The sequence below is a fragment of the Chiloscyllium plagiosum genome, unplaced genomic scaffold, assembly GCF_037043375.1.
Source record: "Chiloscyllium plagiosum isolate Xiang-an unplaced genomic scaffold, Cpla_swu_hap1 HiC_scaffold_2, whole genome shotgun sequence".
NCBI classification, from domain to species: domain Eukaryota; kingdom Metazoa; phylum Chordata; class Chondrichthyes; order Orectolobiformes; family Hemiscylliidae; genus Chiloscyllium; species Chiloscyllium plagiosum.
The window spans coordinates 12,327,410-12,344,667 of record NW_028270140.1 but is presented as its reverse complement, the minus strand read 5'-3'; the positions used below and the strand labels follow the sequence as shown (position 1 = coordinate 12,344,667).

General features: G+C 39.9%; 1 protein-coding gene across 3 annotated transcripts in view; it reads right to left on the bottom strand.

Moving 5' to 3' along the window:
- tmod1 (tropomodulin 1) overlaps nt 1-17,258 on the bottom strand; it is a 102,155-nt gene that overhangs the window by 73,952 nt on the left and 10,945 nt on the right. For all 3 annotated transcript variants that reach the window (XM_043719197.2, XM_043719192.2, XM_087994588.1), the window contains exon 2: nt 5,972-6,152. In XM_043719197.2, coding sequence (XP_043575132.1) covers nt 5,972-6,097 — 126 coding nt within the window. In that variant the 5' untranslated portion in view covers nt 6,098-6,152. The remainder of the gene's footprint in view (nt 1-5,971; nt 6,153-17,258) is intronic.

The following is a 17,258-nucleotide window of genomic DNA, read 5'->3' as shown; positions in this document are numbered from 1 at the left end:
ACCACTCACCACTGACTTCCAGGCAGAATATTTTCCTTCTACTACCGCTCACTGTCTTCTGTTGGCCAGCCATTTCTGTATCTAGACAGCTAAGTTTCCCTGTATCCCATCCCTCCTGACCTTCTGAATGAGCCTACCATGGGGAACCTTATCAAATACCTTGCTGAAGTCCACATACACCACATCCACAGCTCGACCCTCATCAACGTTTCTAGTCACATCCTCAAAGAACTCGATAAGGTTTGTGAGGCATGACCTGCCCCTCACAAAGCCATGTTGACTATATTTAATCAAACCATGCTCTTCCAGATGGTCATAAATCCCATCCCTCAGAATCCTTTCTAACACCTTGCAGATGACAGACGTGAGACTAACTGGTTTGTAATTGCCGGAGATTTCCCTATTTCCTTTCTTGAAGAGAGGAATTACATTTGCCTCTCTCCAGTCCTCAGGTACGACTCCAGTGGAGAGCGAGGATGCAAAGATCTTCGCAAGTGGCGAAGCAATCACATTTCTCGTTTCCCAAAGCAGCCGAGGACAAATCTGATCCGAGCCTGGTGACTTGTCAATCCTCTATCTCTATCCATTCCAGCATGCACACCTGTTCTTCAAAGGTTTCATTCACTACAAAGTTCGTTTCTTTCGTAAAGACAGAAGCAAAAAGCTCATTTAGGGCTTCCCCTACCCCTCAGACTCCTCACACAAGTTCCCTATCCTATCCCTGATCAGACCTACTCTTTCTTTTACCATTCTTTTATTCTTCACATAAGTGTAAAATGCCTTTGTGTTCTCCCTAATCTGTTCTGCCAAGCCTTTCTCGTGCCCCCTCTTGGCTCTCCTCAGACCATTTTTGAGCTCCTTCCTTGCCTGCCTGTAATCCTGTAGAGTTGAGCTTGACCCTAGCTTCTCCACCTTATGTAAGCTACCTTCTTCCTTTTGACGAGAAGCTCCACCGCTCTCGTCATCCAAGGTTCCTTTATCTTACCCCTTCTTGCCTGTCTCAGAGGGACATATTTATTCATCACTAGCAACAACTGTTCCTTAAACAGTCTCCACATGTCTATAGTGCCTTTACCATGGAACAATTGCTCCCAGTCCATGCTTCCTAACTCATGTCTAATCGCATCATAGTTTCCTCTTCCCCAATTAAATATCCTCCCATTTTGCCTAATCCTCTCCTTCTCCATAGCTTTGTAGAATGTGAGGCAGTTGTGGTCACTATCACCAAAATGCTCTCCCACCACAAGATCTGATACCTGCCCCAGCTCGTTTCCAAGCACCAAGTCTAGAATGGCCTCTCCCCTCGTTGGCCTGTCAACGTACTGAGTTAGGAAACCCTCCTGAACACACCTTACAAAAACAGCTCCATTCAAATCTTCTGCTCGAAGGAGGTTTCAATCAATATTGGGAAAGTTAAAGTCACCCATTACAACAACCCTACTATGTCCACACTTTTCCAAAATCTGCCGACCTATGCTTTCTTTCATCTCCCTGCTGCTATTGGGGGGCCTGTAGTAAACCCCTAATGAGGTGACTGCTTTTGCATTATTTTGTTCTCCTTGAAGTTTGTAGATGTCAATTTTCATTTTTGTTTTAAAATCACAGTATCAGTTCAGCACGGAAACAGACCCTTCGGTCCAACCAGTCCATGCTCCATCATCCCAAACTAAACTAGGCCCACCTGCCGATGTTTGGGTCATATCACTCCAAATCTTTCCTATTCATGTATTTATCTAAATGTCTTTTAAATGTTGTAAGTATACCTGCATCCACCCACTTCTGCTGAAGTTTAATTTCACGAATGGATCACGCTGTGTAAAAAAAAATTACCCCTTGTGTCTTTTTAAAACCTTTCTCCTCTCACCTTAAAAATATGACGCCTATTTTTGAAATCCCCCACCCCAGGGAAAATACACCTGCCATTCACATTATATATACCCCTCATGTTTTTATAAACTTCTATAAGGTCACCCCTCAATCCCCTACGCTCCAGTGAAAAAAGTCCCAGCTTATCCAGCCTCTCTTTATAACCCAAACCCTCCATTCCCAGCAACATCCTGGTGAATCTTTTCTGAACCCTCTCCAGCTGAATCATATCCTTCCTATGACAGGGTGGCCAGAACTGGACACAGTGCTCCAGAAGAGGCCTCATCAAAGTCCTGTCCAATCTCAGCATCCCAACTCTGTGTACACAAAGATCTGAGTAATGAACAGACACTGTTTTCAGAACAAGCATCGACAGTTGGAGAAGGGTCTGAATCAAACAAAATTTTAATGACCATTGCTCTGATCTTTGAGCCAAATATTCCAAATTGTACCCATTTCTCTTCTGCTAATCTGGTGTCAGCTATCACTTAGTTACTGGAACTTTGGTTTAACAATCGTTCTCTAGATTACTTACAGTGTGGAAACAGGCCCTTCGGCCCAACAAGTCCACACCGACCCGCCAAAGCGTAACCCACCCAGACATTTACCCCTTCACCTACCACTATGGGCAATTTAGCATGGCCAATTCACCTAACCTGCACATTCGTGGACTGTGGGAGGAAACCGGAGCACCCGGAGGAAACCCACGCAGACACGGGGAGAATGTGCAAACTCCACACAGAGGCGGGAATTGAACCCAGGTCTCTGGCGCTGTGAGGCAGCAGTGCTAACCACTGTGCCACTGTGCCACGCCATTTATTAATGTGCAGTTTTTTTTGTGGAGAGCATTTTTGTTTAACAAAACATACTTGTACCATTGGTTCCACAGTTTTTATAACAGAATAAATATTTTGCAATTTGCAATCTGAGTGCCAGTATTTTTTTAAGTGTTTATTTAACGACGAATATGTTGACTTTAGATCATCATCTCCTGGCTGTTATTTTTAAATGCTCAAATATTTTCATCGCAGTTTTCCCTCATTATGGTTGTATATCATAAGGAACCTACATTCGCTTTAGTCCCAGGCTCTGGTCTCATATGCAACTTCAGAGACCTCAGAAGCCTGTTCTCTGAGTATTATATATCTTAGCTTATAGCACTGGTGACAAATTGATCCACAATACAGTCATCCTAATCAGACTCAAGTCAGTTCCTGCATGCAATGGTTGGATCTCCAAACATCAAACCTTTAAACAAAACCAATGGCTAAGGCAGTGTGTGAAATGTTGAAACAGTGACTCAAAGAGGGTGGAACAGATTCAACAGAGACAGTGTCAAAAGGCATGCAACAACACTGTTAAGCACTCGATATCTAATAACACAGTCGGACAGCTCATTCCTTTGAGAGGCATTGGGAGGGGAAAATATGAACTGGCATGGCTAACCAATGTGTGTGTCCATTGTCTCTGGATTGCAGGGAGAGAAGAAGAGGAAGATGATAAAGCATTGGGAATGCTTCCCATTCAGAGCCTTTGACCCATGTACAACACAACCTTGCATTTGTCCAGGTGTGCTTCATAAACTGGCTTACCCCTCACACCTTCAGAAAATATTGTTTTAGGAACTTCGTAATTATTTGCAATTAAAAATCGTGGTCTATACTGAACCTACTGAATTGTCAGGTGACAAATGGATGAGTTATCTGTTCTCTCTTCTTACTGTGTTTAGTAACTTAAAATAACTTATAAGAGAACTTGCTCAAAATAGTTTTGGTAATGGTATGGGGGGTGATGGATTGGTTCACAAAATGACAGTTGATTACTGAAACATATACCATTGGAAAACCAATCTAAGCACATCCCAAGATTGATTACTTGTAGCAAAATAACACCTTTGAGCTCTGTCATAAATTGGTTCAAAATTGCTGTTATCTGGACTGATTTTGAAAACTTACTGTCACTGCCTGTTTCTTTAAATGGCAAACAGAATAAATCTGCTTGATAGTTTCATCATTCCCAAATGGCTCTGATTAGAATTGGCACATAAACACTGCTGCAACAATGCATGATGCAGTCACAATGAGCTTTGCTATTACAGCAGAATTCTGTAGTTCAGCCTCAATGTTTGGAATTAATCCAGTCTAAGTAACTATTGGTTTTCAGAACTGAAAGTGCTAACATCTTAGGTCATTTATTTGTATTATCTTTTCTTCCTGTTATAGAACAAGCTTTTACGATTCACTCTTCCACTGTGTGGAGACCCTTGGAATCCCCAAGGTGAGGAACGAAGCCATTCAGCCCATTGAGTCTGCACAGACCCTCTGAAGAGCATACCATCCAGGTCCATGCCCCCATGCCATCCCTGTAACCCTGCATTTACCATAGCTCATCCATCTAACCTGCTCACTTCTGGATACAATAGGACAATTCACCACAGCCAAACAACCTAATCTGCACATCTTTGCACTGTGGGATGCTACGATACTATGGCTTTAAGAGATGTATTTTGTCCTGGCTTTTTTATGAGAAAAGGTTGAGACAGAGGTACCGAGCATTCTACTCAAAGCCAATAAAATACACAGCTTGTGAGGCTTGATTTTTTTAAAAGTCGGAACAATAGAAGCAGCATGAATGGGTAGGGTTGAGCTCCCACTGAACCAGGATTTTTAGTTTTAGCTTTCTGCAATTGCTGGGTGTTGGAGCTGGATGTGGAAGCTTTGATGCCTCTCTCTGTAATAACTAACTGCTGGGGTTCTCTTCCTGCAGCTAAAATGGCATGTGAGACTATCTATTTCACTGAATTTGCCTTTGCCAAAGGTGCGGTTATGGGATGTTGCTTTATTGGAACAGTTAATTAGTAGCAGTTAATATATCTAATATTTGTTAAGCATTTCGATAGAGCTACAGTTAAGCCAATTCTTTTCTTTTATTTTTAGTTTGTCTATATTTTAACTGTAGTGTAACAATAAAGTGTGCTTTGCTGAAAGTTGAGTAATTTGACCAATTGAAATTTCATCTGGATTTAAGACCTTATACTTACCTTTAAAATAAGAAAAGGTTAGGGTCTCAGCTATCTTCTTAATATATTTTGAGAGGGTTTTGTCTGGTCCAAAACAGGGAGGAAACCAGAGCACCTAGCTGAAACCCATGCAGATACAGTGAGAATATACAAACTCAATGCAGTCACCCAAGGCTGGAAGTGAGCGCAGGTCCCTGATGGTGTGAGATAGCAGTGCTAACCATTGAGCTATCATCCACCTTAATAATTCTCTCAGTAAAGTTTAGTTACATCTGGCATGAAACTGGAGTAAGACACTCACTGGATTTGATATCTGGATGGATAAGTATTAACTTGCATTCACTGGCTTCATCCATTCATTAATCCATTTCTGGATGAGTAGTAATCCACAGAATTATGCCAAATAGTTTGTTGGTGCTTTCTACCAACAGCATATCTCCTCTATGTTTTTCTACAAGCTCACTAACACCATCAGCAATATAAATATATTTTAAAATTACTAGCATGTGCTAAAATATACACCCATTCTAGAACCTTTGAGAAAATAAGTATAAAGATAACCCACCTTCATAAACCTTTCTGGATTCAAAGCGGGTAACAAGATGCCCCACGTTATTTCAAGAAAAAGAGAGAGCGAGATTTAAGCTGACAACTGCACAGCAGTTTTCCCAGTATCAGCGGTGAGAAGGGAAGCTGACAGCCCAGTGCATATTGCCAACAGTGCCCCCCCCCCCACCAGACTTGAGATGACTAAATTCATGCATCATCACCATAAACAGATCACAGTTTTCAATTTACTTCAGCTTTCTGAAGATTTTACTAAACTAAAGAATAAGAGCCAGCTTTTGCATTTAAGATTTATAAAGAAGAATGTTCATTGAATTCGGAGATGATTTGCTAGTTGAAGGTGTTTTCTAAAATTGGAGGTCAAAATGAAATTATTTCCATTTGAGTGAACAGCTCATACATAAATTCTGCAGCACTCTGTTCTGGAGAGGGAATTGTCTGTATGTAGATATGTATGTGACAGCACTCCTCTGGTTACAACTTAAATACGTAGATCTACACATGTAAGATTATACATACATCAGGATCTAGTTCTTCCAACTCATCCTCCAATTGCTGGATCTCCTCTTCCGATAACTTCCGGAGAAGGTCATCTTCATCAATATCTCGATACTTTTCTAACTCCTTTTTAAATGGTGTGGACATGTTGATTTAATCTTTGTTGGAGCCTCCTTTGCAATATCGCAGCAGACCTGAATATCTGAAGTAACAGAGGGGTCACAATAATGGAGATGCCACTTAAAATTGAGATAACTTTAAAATTGCATTTAGGGAGCAAATGTTTCTATGTTAGCATAATTCAGTGGATCATTTACTTGAGTTTCAACACATATCTGCTATCTGCACTTCTATTTATTTTTTAAAAATGTATGATCAATAACATCTATGACATTAACAATATCATTTTAGTATCAGCTTACCTACCACCAATCAGAAGTATGGCTGATTGGAAATTTAAAAACATTGCATTCAATCAGGTTAACTGACAATGTGCAATTTTGTTTTAAAGACTGTACCCTGCACTGTTCAGTTAGATAAAGACATTGCACCGTAACTTTAAAAAATGAAAGAACTGCGGATGCTGTAAATCAGAAACAAAAACAGAAATTGCTGGAAAAGCTCAGTAGATCTGGCAGCATCTATGAAGAGAAATCAGAGTTAACATTTCAGGTCGAGTGACCCTTCCAGAGAACTCAGTACTGTAACGTGTTGGAGTAGTAAGCTGATAACAACAGGGCAACAGGATATCTGGGTGCAACAGTGTAACTCCTTAAGCAATCAGAATCTTGGGAGTAAAGTAGGATGCCAGAGAAGGAAGCTAAGCTACAAATCAGGTACAGAAAGAAAAACAGTGAAAAGAACATAAGGAATGGATGGAAGGAACGAAAGCGCAGATAGTAGGCAAAGCATTTCCAAAGAATTTATCAGATTGAAAACTTTAAAATTATTTCTATCCTGGATTGCAGATGTTGGTTAGCTTTATATTTACAGGATAATGGTATTAAAATGGTGCCAGTGCTGTTAATTACTAGATTTAATTCTATGGCAATTTCAATAGATAATTTACGTGCAAATGCAGAAAGTTTTAAAAAAGATGCTAGTGAGGTTCAGGGGAAGTGAGGAAACGGCAGAGCGACATAAATTAACTAGCAACTTCTGGAAATTTACAACTCACAACCTATCTCTTAATGCCACAAAATTTCTGTCTGATTTGCACATTAATCATGGCATGTTTTGCTGTCATACAATTATTTATTTAGGAGAATTCTAAACTGAATCTTTTGCCAAGATCAAAGCTCAAATACTGCCAGAATAATTTTGCAGAAAATCATTTCAGCCTCTAGTGTACAGTTCATCTTTTATGTGAGTGAACTTGCACAATGGATCATTGGCAGTTGTATCTTTACATACACAAGGCAACTCAGGACAACAGCTCTATTGTCCAGCATCCAGTGTAGATAACAACACCACCAACTCATAATTATACTGTGCAGTTTAGGTAGTAAGTTATGAAGTCTATATGTTTGATATTTCTGGGACTGTTGTAATGAAAGGTCTCTGATATATAATGTTGAGAATTTGGATTTTAAGTAAGTGGCTCATGGATGTTACTTACTTTTGTGAAGGTTTTATTTTTAAAACAAACTACATCAAACATTCCAATAGAACAGTAATCTAATCCAGAATGAGTCAGTCAGCAGAGAGCCCCCTGGAATGCCAACGAACAGTTGCTTATACTGGGGTGGCTTATGACATGTGAAGTAAACATTGAAGGTGATTAACTCAAGAATACATGGCCCATGTCATTCACAGAGCCGAAGAAATCAGCTGAGGGAGCAAAGGTCTCCAAGATGTCCCTGAAAACCCTTACAGCTGGTCTGTCAGGAACAGCAGTTACAGGCAACATGATATTGCAGCTCAGCACACTGGAATGTGTTTGGGAGCTCATGCTCATTTTGGTAATGCATTACATTTGCCTCGATTTAATTAGAGGGAAAATCTCTGTGCAAACTTGCAACATGAAAAATAGTTTTGGAGTTAAATATTTTCAGGTGGATAAAGGGAAATGAGCAGAAGTAAACCCTTAAGAGCCAAGAATCATTTTGCTCTGATTTTGGGAGAATTGAATATCCACATAAAAGCGCAATGTAGCATTGTGGTTTTTCAGTTGTGTTCTAAGTTCTGTTTTGTAATTTTAACATTTTAATTGTTCACCAAAGTAATGTTTAGTCAATAATGCTTTAAGTATGTTTAAATCCAACAGGGTTATTTGGAACTCTAACGTTCGAGGTGCTGCCTCTTCATGAGTGGTTGTGCAACATGACCATACAACACAGAATTTATAGCAAAAGGGTTACAGTGTCACGAGTTGTAATGTTATATTAAACAACTTCAGTTAAAAATCACACAACACCAGGTTTTAACTAAAGTTTTAACTTTAACTTTTTTTAAAGTAAAAAATATTTAAAATTTTTAACTGAAGTTGTTTAATATATCATTACAGCTCCATGACACTGTAACTGTTTTGCTATAAATTCTGTCATGTTCCACAACCACCTGATGAAAAGGCAGCGCCTCGAAAGCTAGTGTTTTTTAACTTTGTCCACCCCAGTCCAGCACCATCACCTCCAAATCTTAAGTATGTTTGTTACAGTAAACATCAAATCTGGTGTGGTTAGCATTGAATAGTTGCATAAATGTGGAAACACTTGAATTTGATGCAAGTAGGAGTTTAGTGCAAAGGAGGACGGTGGAACTACTTTTTGTCATCAATACAAGTATAATTTGTGTTGTAAGTAAAATATGTAATTTTATCTGTTCAACACTTAAATTAGAACAAAATCATAAATTGAAGAGGGAGGATTCAAGAAAAAAATACAGTCAAAATCAATGAGAAAAGTAATTTGGGTAAAATTAAGAAGAGCAGAGAACATAACATCTGCAATATGGTATCAAAGACTAAGGTGACATCAGGGTAAAACAAAAGAAATGAAACATTTACAACAAAGTTGATCAATTAAAGTTGAAGAGAATTAGGGAAACAAAACGGAGTAGCACAGACTGGAATTAGATTTCCAACAGAGAAAAGAGGAAGGAGGATGCCAGGAGGGGAGGCAGCAAAGAAAAAAGGAACAAGAATTCCAACGAAAGGAAAGAGGAAGCAGAGGAAAGAGTAAAGCAGCTTGAGCCAAGAAGAGAGTTTTCCAGCAAAGGCATTTTCAGCGAGCGAGTCACACTCAACTCAGAATTATGAGCTGACAAATTCAAGTGTGACCATTTAATCCCTATCAATTCTTTTCATGAAGTCGAGGTACATGGTTTCCTATTGTCCTTTAAAGGTTAGCACAGCTGTTAAAGTGGCCAGCCTACTGCTGTTACAGAGCACACCGACAGGAATGATTCCCACTCTTTGTTTAATCTTGTCTAAAGACTTGTCACTAACAGTGAGGCATCAAAGGGGTTATTTCAAGTGTTCACCAATCAGTGCCAGAGGTACACAGGCAAAAACTTCCATAAGGGCTGTCTGGCTGAAAGACTGACTGTCTTTATAAAAGAAAAATCAAGTCTGACAAATTGTTTTTTCAGGTTGAAATTAGTTGACTATATTAAGAGGAACGAGCGGATGGAGGATATATGGGCTTTCATAAAACTGATGAAGTGCCAAGAAACTACGACTCATGGGATTTGAAATAACATATTATCATTTATTGAGGAATGGTTAATGGACAGGAAACAAAGATTAGATGTAAATGGGTCATTTTGGGTTGTAGACTGTAACTAATAGCATACCACATCTTCAGTTCTTAAGACTCAGCTATTTACAATCTAGATGAATGACTGATATATGGGAACTGAGTGGAATGTATCCACTGATACGGATCATACAAAGCTATAAGTGGAAAATTAAGCAATGAGGAAAAAGCAATGAGGGCATATGATAAATGAGTCAGCAAGAACATGATAGAAAGAACACAATGCAGTAATGTGTACTATTATCCACTTCAGTGGGAAAAATAGAAAAGCAGGATATTTTTTAAAATCCTGACAAATGTGAAATATTGATATTCTGAGGGGTCTGGGTATCCTTCTACATGAACAACAGAAAATTAACATGCAGGTGCAGCAAGCAATTTGGAAGCCAGATGGTATACTTATATGTTGGAGTGTAAGAGAAAATTAGACCACAACTGAAGTACTTTCTACACTTTGGTCTCCTGCCTGAAGAAAGGGGATAGTTGCTTCAGGGAATGCAACGACTGATCCCTGGAATGAGAGCTTTCTCTAATGAGAATGGATTCAATAGTCCAAGAATTTATTCTCTAAAATGGAGAAGAAGGTGGTGAGATGATCTAATTGAAATATATAAATTCTCAAGGGGCTTGCTGGGGTAGATACTGGGAGGATGTTTCAACAAACAGAGGGATCTGGCCATGGAAACCTTGACATTGACCCTGGCGCCCATGAAGTCACATGGTATCAGGTCAAATGCAGGTAAGCAAACCTCTTGCTGATTACCATCTACCACACTAACCACCAGCCAATGAATCACTGTTCCTCCATGTTGAACAACATTTGGAAGAAGCACTGTGAGTTTCAAGGACACGGAATGGATTCAGGAAGGGGAGCTACATTGGTCATCAGCAGGTGTGGCTCAATTACACCATGACTGACTGAGTTGGCCAAATCCTAAAGGACATCACTGCTAGACTGGGTATGCAGCAAATGGCAAGAGAATCAACAAGATAGACTAGCCTACTTGGCTTCACCCTCACATCTACCTGAAACAGATGCATCTGTCTTTGGCAATACTGGTTGGACCAGCCACCCCACAGAGTTTTGGTGAAAAGTCCTGTCTTCACATTGAATACAGTCTTCACTATGCCATTTGAGACTAAATGGGGTAGATTTTGAATCTATCCAGCAATTCAAAACTGGACAACCATGAGGTGTTGTTGCCATCATCTGTAACAGAATTGTATTCAATCACAAGCTGTAACCTCATGGTCCAGCATATCCCACCTCAACACCACCCCCCCCCAACACACAAAGACACACACACACACTTCATCATTGTCATCAAACATGAGATCAATCCTGATTCACTGAAGAGTGCAGGAGGACATGTCAGGAGTGGAACCACGCAAAGTTAGCTGTCAACCTGTTGAAGCTACAGCACGGGACTACTTGCATGTCAAATAGCATATCCAGCAACTGAGAGACAGATCTACATGATTCCACAACGAGTGGATCAGATCTGAGCTCAACAGTGAGCAGGTAGACAATTAGATCACACTGGCTGGTCTTTGACTAATTTGAGTTACTCCATTTGATAACAAGAATGGTGTAAAGCACTGAAAGCTGCAGCGGCTCTCAGTCCTGGCAACATTCCAGCAGTGGTACTGAGGTCCAAAACTCACCATGCCCCTTGCCACATCACTGGCATCTACCCAATAATATGGTAGTAAGACCTCCTCAAACAGCAGGACAAACTCAACCCAGCTAATTTACTACCTCACTATATCACAACCAGGGCATTAGGATCAGCAATAAATACTGGCCCAGCCAGATTCTATAAACAAAGAAAATATCTCCAGGATGGTATGGATGTTACTGTGGCTGCAAGACATACTTTGGTCATGGTCCACATTGGTACCAATGATATAATGGGAACCATTACAACATTTAAGAAGTATTTAAATGAACACTTGGAGCACCATAAAATGCTACGGACCAAGTACTGGAAAATAGGCCTGAAGTATAGATAGGAAGGGGTGTGTGGTCCAGCAGTCCGGATTTAGGAAACTAGGTAGAAAATTAACAAGCAGAACCTCAAAGTGCAGGCAATTCCAGATTATTTCCTGCACCACATGCAAGTGTGTATAGGACCATCTGGTTAAGACAGATGAATGTGTGGCTGCAAAAGCAGTGCGGAAGGGAGGGCTTAGATTCCTGGGGCATTGGGATTGGCACTGATGGAGATGGCACCTGTATAAGCAGGACAAGTACCACCTGAACAAGGCTGGGACTGAGTTCCTTAACAGGGGTTTTGCTAATGCTTGCTAGGCTTTAAACTAGGACTGTATGGGTGTGGAAACCAGGAGGGAATATTAGAGAATCCATAACACACAGGGAAAGACAGAAAACACTAGAATAGAGAATACTAAGTTGATAGGTAGCTTCAGAGTAAAGGAGAAATTAAAACATCAAAATGAGATATACACTGCATGTGAACACGGAGAAGTATTAAAAAAGTGAGTTGCTGGCAAAGGTTGTTTTGTGAAATTATCTGGGAATGGTGATAATAGAGACCTGTCTTAAGGAACGACAGGAATGGATGTTAAATATTTTTTGGTTGGGGGTGCTCAGGTAAGATGTCAAATCTGCAAGGAAACTATAGAGAGGTACAAACATTATAGAGTTATAATGGATGTCTTTAATTACCTATCTGCTGCTCAACAAATCTAGGGCAGTGGTAGTGTAAACAAGAGTGGGGTAGGGGAGGGGCAAATGTTTTAGATTAGAGTCATAAAGTCATAGAGATGTACAGCATGGAAACAAACCCTTCAGTCCAACCTGTCCATGCCGACCAGATATCCCAACCTAATCTAGTCCCACATGCTAGCAACCGGCCCATATCCGTCCAAACCCTTCCTATTCATATACCCATCCAAATGCCTTTTAAATGTTGCAATTGTACCAGCCTCCACCACTTCCTCTGGCAGCTCATTCCATACACGTACCACCCTCTGTGTGAAAATGTTGTCCCATAGGTCTCTTTTATATCTTTTCCCTCTCACCCTAAACCTATGCCCTCTAGCTCTGGACTCCCCGACCCAGGGAAAAGACTTTGTCTATTTATCCTAGCCATGTCCCTCATAATTTTGTAAACCTCTATAAGGTCTCCGATGCTCCAGGGAAAATAGCCCCAGCCTATTCAACCTCTCCTTATAGCTCAAATCCTCCAACCCTGGAAATATCCTTGTAAATCTTTTCTGAATCCTTTCAAGTTTCACAACATCTTTCCGATAGGAAGGAGACCAGAATTGCATGCAATATTCCAACAGTGGCCTAACCAATGTCCTGTACAGCCACAACATGACCTCCCAACTCCTATACTCAATACTCTGACCAATAAAAGAAAGCATACCAAACGCCTTCTTCACTATCCTATCTACCTGTGACTCCACTTTCAAGGAGCTATGAACCTGAACTCCAAGGTCTCTTTGTTCAGCAACACTCCCCAGGACCTTACCATTAAGTGTATAAGTCCTGCTCAGATTTGCTTTCCCAAAATGCAGCACCTTGCATTTATCTGAATTAAACTCCATCTGCCACTTATGTTTGGGAGAATTTTAAATGGAAGTATGTGACCAGTCCAACAAGAAAGGAGGCATCGCTGGACCTGATTCTTGGGCCAAGTAGGTCAAAAGTCAACACGTGAACATTCACGGAGCAGTGATCCTTGTGTGAAAAGGTTTGGGATGACATTGAAAAAAACAATGAATAATCCAAAATGAGAATAATTAACTGGGGAAGAACCAATTTAATTGGGTTAAAACATAGCTGAGCTGGATAGACCGGGGCCAAAGGTAGGTGGGAAAACTGCAGTTGAATAATAGGCTACCTTCAAAGAAGAAATGGCTCAGATACAATCAAGGTGTACTCCCTCAAAAGGGAAAGGTAGGACAAACAAATGCTGAGCTCCCTGGGTAAAAACAGAGATTGAAATTAAGATAAGAAGAAAAGTGTGTTTATGGCAGGTGTTAGGGAGGAAACGTAATTGAGAATCAAGCAAAACCATTGGGCAGCATGGTGGCTCAGTGGTTAGCACCAGGGCCCCGGGTTCGATTCCAGCCTCAGGGCGATTGTCTGTACGGAGTTTGCACATTCTCCCGTGTCTGCATGGGTTTCCTCTGGGTGCTCCACTTTCCACACACAATCCAAAGATGTGCAGGTTAGGTGAATTGACCATGCTAATTGGCCATAGTGTTTAGGGATGTATACATTAGGTGTATTAGTTAGGGCTAAATATAGAGTAATAGGTTAAGGGAATGAGTCTGGGTGGGTGACCGTTATTGGGCCAAAGGGCCTATTTCCACACCATAGGCATTCTATGATTCAGAATACAGAAGATTGGGAGTGGAGGGAAGAGAGGCAAAGAGGGGTTATGAGAAAAGACTGACAGCTAATATAAAGGGAAGTTGAAATGTCTTCAAGCAGTACTTAAATAAAAAAGGGAGGTAATAGGAAGACTTGGGTTGATTAGGAACTAAAGACAAATTCACATGTGGAGGCTAAGGTATTAAATGGATATTTTGCATCATTCTTTACCAAGGAAGCACATTTTAACCAAGCTATTGTGGCAGTCATTAGGAGTTTCAAAATTGTGAGGGAGGTGGTATTGGATGAACCATTGGTACTTAGTATTGAAAAAGTACATGGTTCAAAAGAGATGCATCCAAGGATATTGAAGGAAGCTAAAGTGAAAGTTGGTGATAATCTTTTCCAGTATTGCTAAAATACCACCATTTATCCAGCAATGTGGAAAATTATCCAGGTATGTCCTGTCCACCAAAGGCAGGACAAATCCAACCTGGCCAATTACTGCTCTATCTGTCTATTTTTGATCATCAGCAAGATGATGGAAGGATTGTTAATAATGCTGTCAGGCAATAACCTGCTCTCTGAACCTCAGTTTGCATTCTGTCAGAACCATGTAGCTCCTAATCTTATTACAGGCTTGGACCAAACATGGACACAAGAGTTGAATTCCAGAGGGAGGTGAGAGTGACTGCTCTTGTTGTCAAGGCAACAGTAGACCAGGTATTACAGCAAGGATCCCTAGCAAACCTGAAGTCAATGGGAAAATTAATGTTGTCACAATTCCTACATTACAGCACTTTGTTTTCCATAAAGTGGTTTGCAATATCCTGAAATCATGAAAAGCCTTTTAGTGAAAGTCTTAATTTGTATAACCTAACAAAGGAAGTCACATCATTTGGTTTAGTTCCGCAAAATAAAGCGGGCCAATTAAACAGATCTGAAAGAATAAGAACAATTCAGAAAATGACTACTTGCTCAATATAAAAATTTTTAAAAAGTGGATAATGGAGGATTTAAGATAAGAATACTTGACTGGAAAGTGGGAGATCTGTCATAAATTAACTGGGATGAAAGTAAATATCTAGATGAAATCTTTAATTAGCAAGATGCACAAAGCACAAAATAAATGTATGAGGAAAACAGCAGGTACATCGAAGAATTGAGTTCTATGAATAAACAGATCAAACTTAAAAAGGAAGCATGTGATAAAGTTGGAGTTAACAGGAGAATCACGGGGAATTACAATATGAAGGGAAATTAGATGTACTTCTTGCTATAAAATTGTATCATAGTATTTCTATTTCTATTTCCTCACTGCATTGTTCTTGCCAACATAAATCACTTCACATTTCTTTGCATTAACTTTCATCTGCTGTATGCCTGCTGATTTTGCCAGTCTATGTCCTCCTCTGCTACTGTCATCATGGATTGCTTCATTTCCAAGTTTTACAAATGTTGCAAAGTTTGACATTTTATTTGTATTCCCAAATCCAAGCTGTGAATATGCATCAAAAAGAGCAAAGTTCCAATACCTGAAAGAATTCCTGGAGAACACCAATGCACTCCTGTCTAAAGACAACCATTCACCATACTCCTTGCCTTCCGTCCCTCAGCCAATTACATGTGGGAATACTGGAGTAATCCACTGGACCAATGGAGACTCCCCAAACATTCAACTTGTTCATGACTGATCACTTCCTCCATGCCTCTTTACTGGATTACCTCCATATCTCTTAATGACCTAATCTCCAGAAAGCTATTGACTGTTGCCTTAAACCTATTCAATAATTGAGCTTCCAAGCTCACTAGTGTAGAGCATTCTAATGACTCATCCCTTCCTCAGTGAAGAAATTCTTCTTCATCTCAGTCTTAAATAGCTTGCTGCATAGCCTGAGATTATGTGCCCGGGTCCCAGAGTCTCCAGCCAAGGAAAACATCAATATTCAGTCTAATATGCCCTGTAAGAATTTAAGAAGTTTCAATTTGATCCCTCTCATCCTTTTGAATTATAGTAAATTCAGACCCAGTTTCCTCACTCTCTCGTTCTTGGGAAATCCCATCATTCCAGGGATTATATCTGGTAAACATCCATTGAATGTCCTTTATGCAAGTATATTCCTCCTTCAATAAGGAGACCACTCAGATAAATGTACTTATTTGAGTCTCATGTGCTCAAACTTTATTTTCCTTATCAAAAGACTTTTGAAAATCCAAAAAGACCTTACTCACTGGTTCTCCTGTCTGTGCTGCAAATAACTTCTTCCAAAAATGATTTTCTTTTGATCCATGCACAATTTTGCCATTAAGAAGAAGTTCAGTTATCATATCCTTTTGAATAGATTCCAACATTGTCTCTACTATTGAAATCAAGCTAACAGATTCACGGTCGTGACTCACCCTTATCCTAACTTCTAAGATAATTTGATATCTTGCAGTCTACTGGAATCTTTACCGAATCCATAACATTATGTAAGATAACCACCATGCACCCATTATCTATATAGCTGCTTCCTTTAACCATTGAGGATGAAGGACTTCTGGTCCAGGAGATCTATCAGCCGTCAATCCAGCAAAGTTAAAAATCACAAAACACCAGGTTATAGTCTAACAGGTTTAATTGGAAGCACTAGCTTTTGGAGTGTTGCTCCTTCATCAGGTGGTTGTGGAGTCCACCACCTGAAGAAGGAACAGTGCTCCGAAAGCTAGTGCTTCCAATTAAACCTGTTAGACTATAACCTGGTGTTGTGTGATTTTTAACTTTGTCCACCCCAGTCCAACACCAGCATCTCCAAATCATGACTCAATCCAGCAACTTTTCTTTACTGATTCTAATATCTTCTAGGTTCTCAGTCTTTTAGTTCCCTAGTATTTCTGGTAGACTTTGTATAGCTTCTCCCATGAAAACAACAGATGTACCTTTAATCCCACAGGCTTCAGTGCAGTGAATAAGGCTATTATGTAACATTTTATTAATATTTTCTGAAAATCCATGTACAATTTCCTACCCTCACCATTACTTCCAAGAACACAATCACATTGGACAAGCACAACATGCTTCTAACAAACCTGTGCCGATTTTTATTTATTCACCCATTTTTTTTCAAGATCCAATTAATTTTGCCCCAAATAAGTCTTTCTTTCTAAGTAAATTTCTCCACCATCAACATTAATTGTTGAGTTTATGCCTCTCCCTTTTTACAAA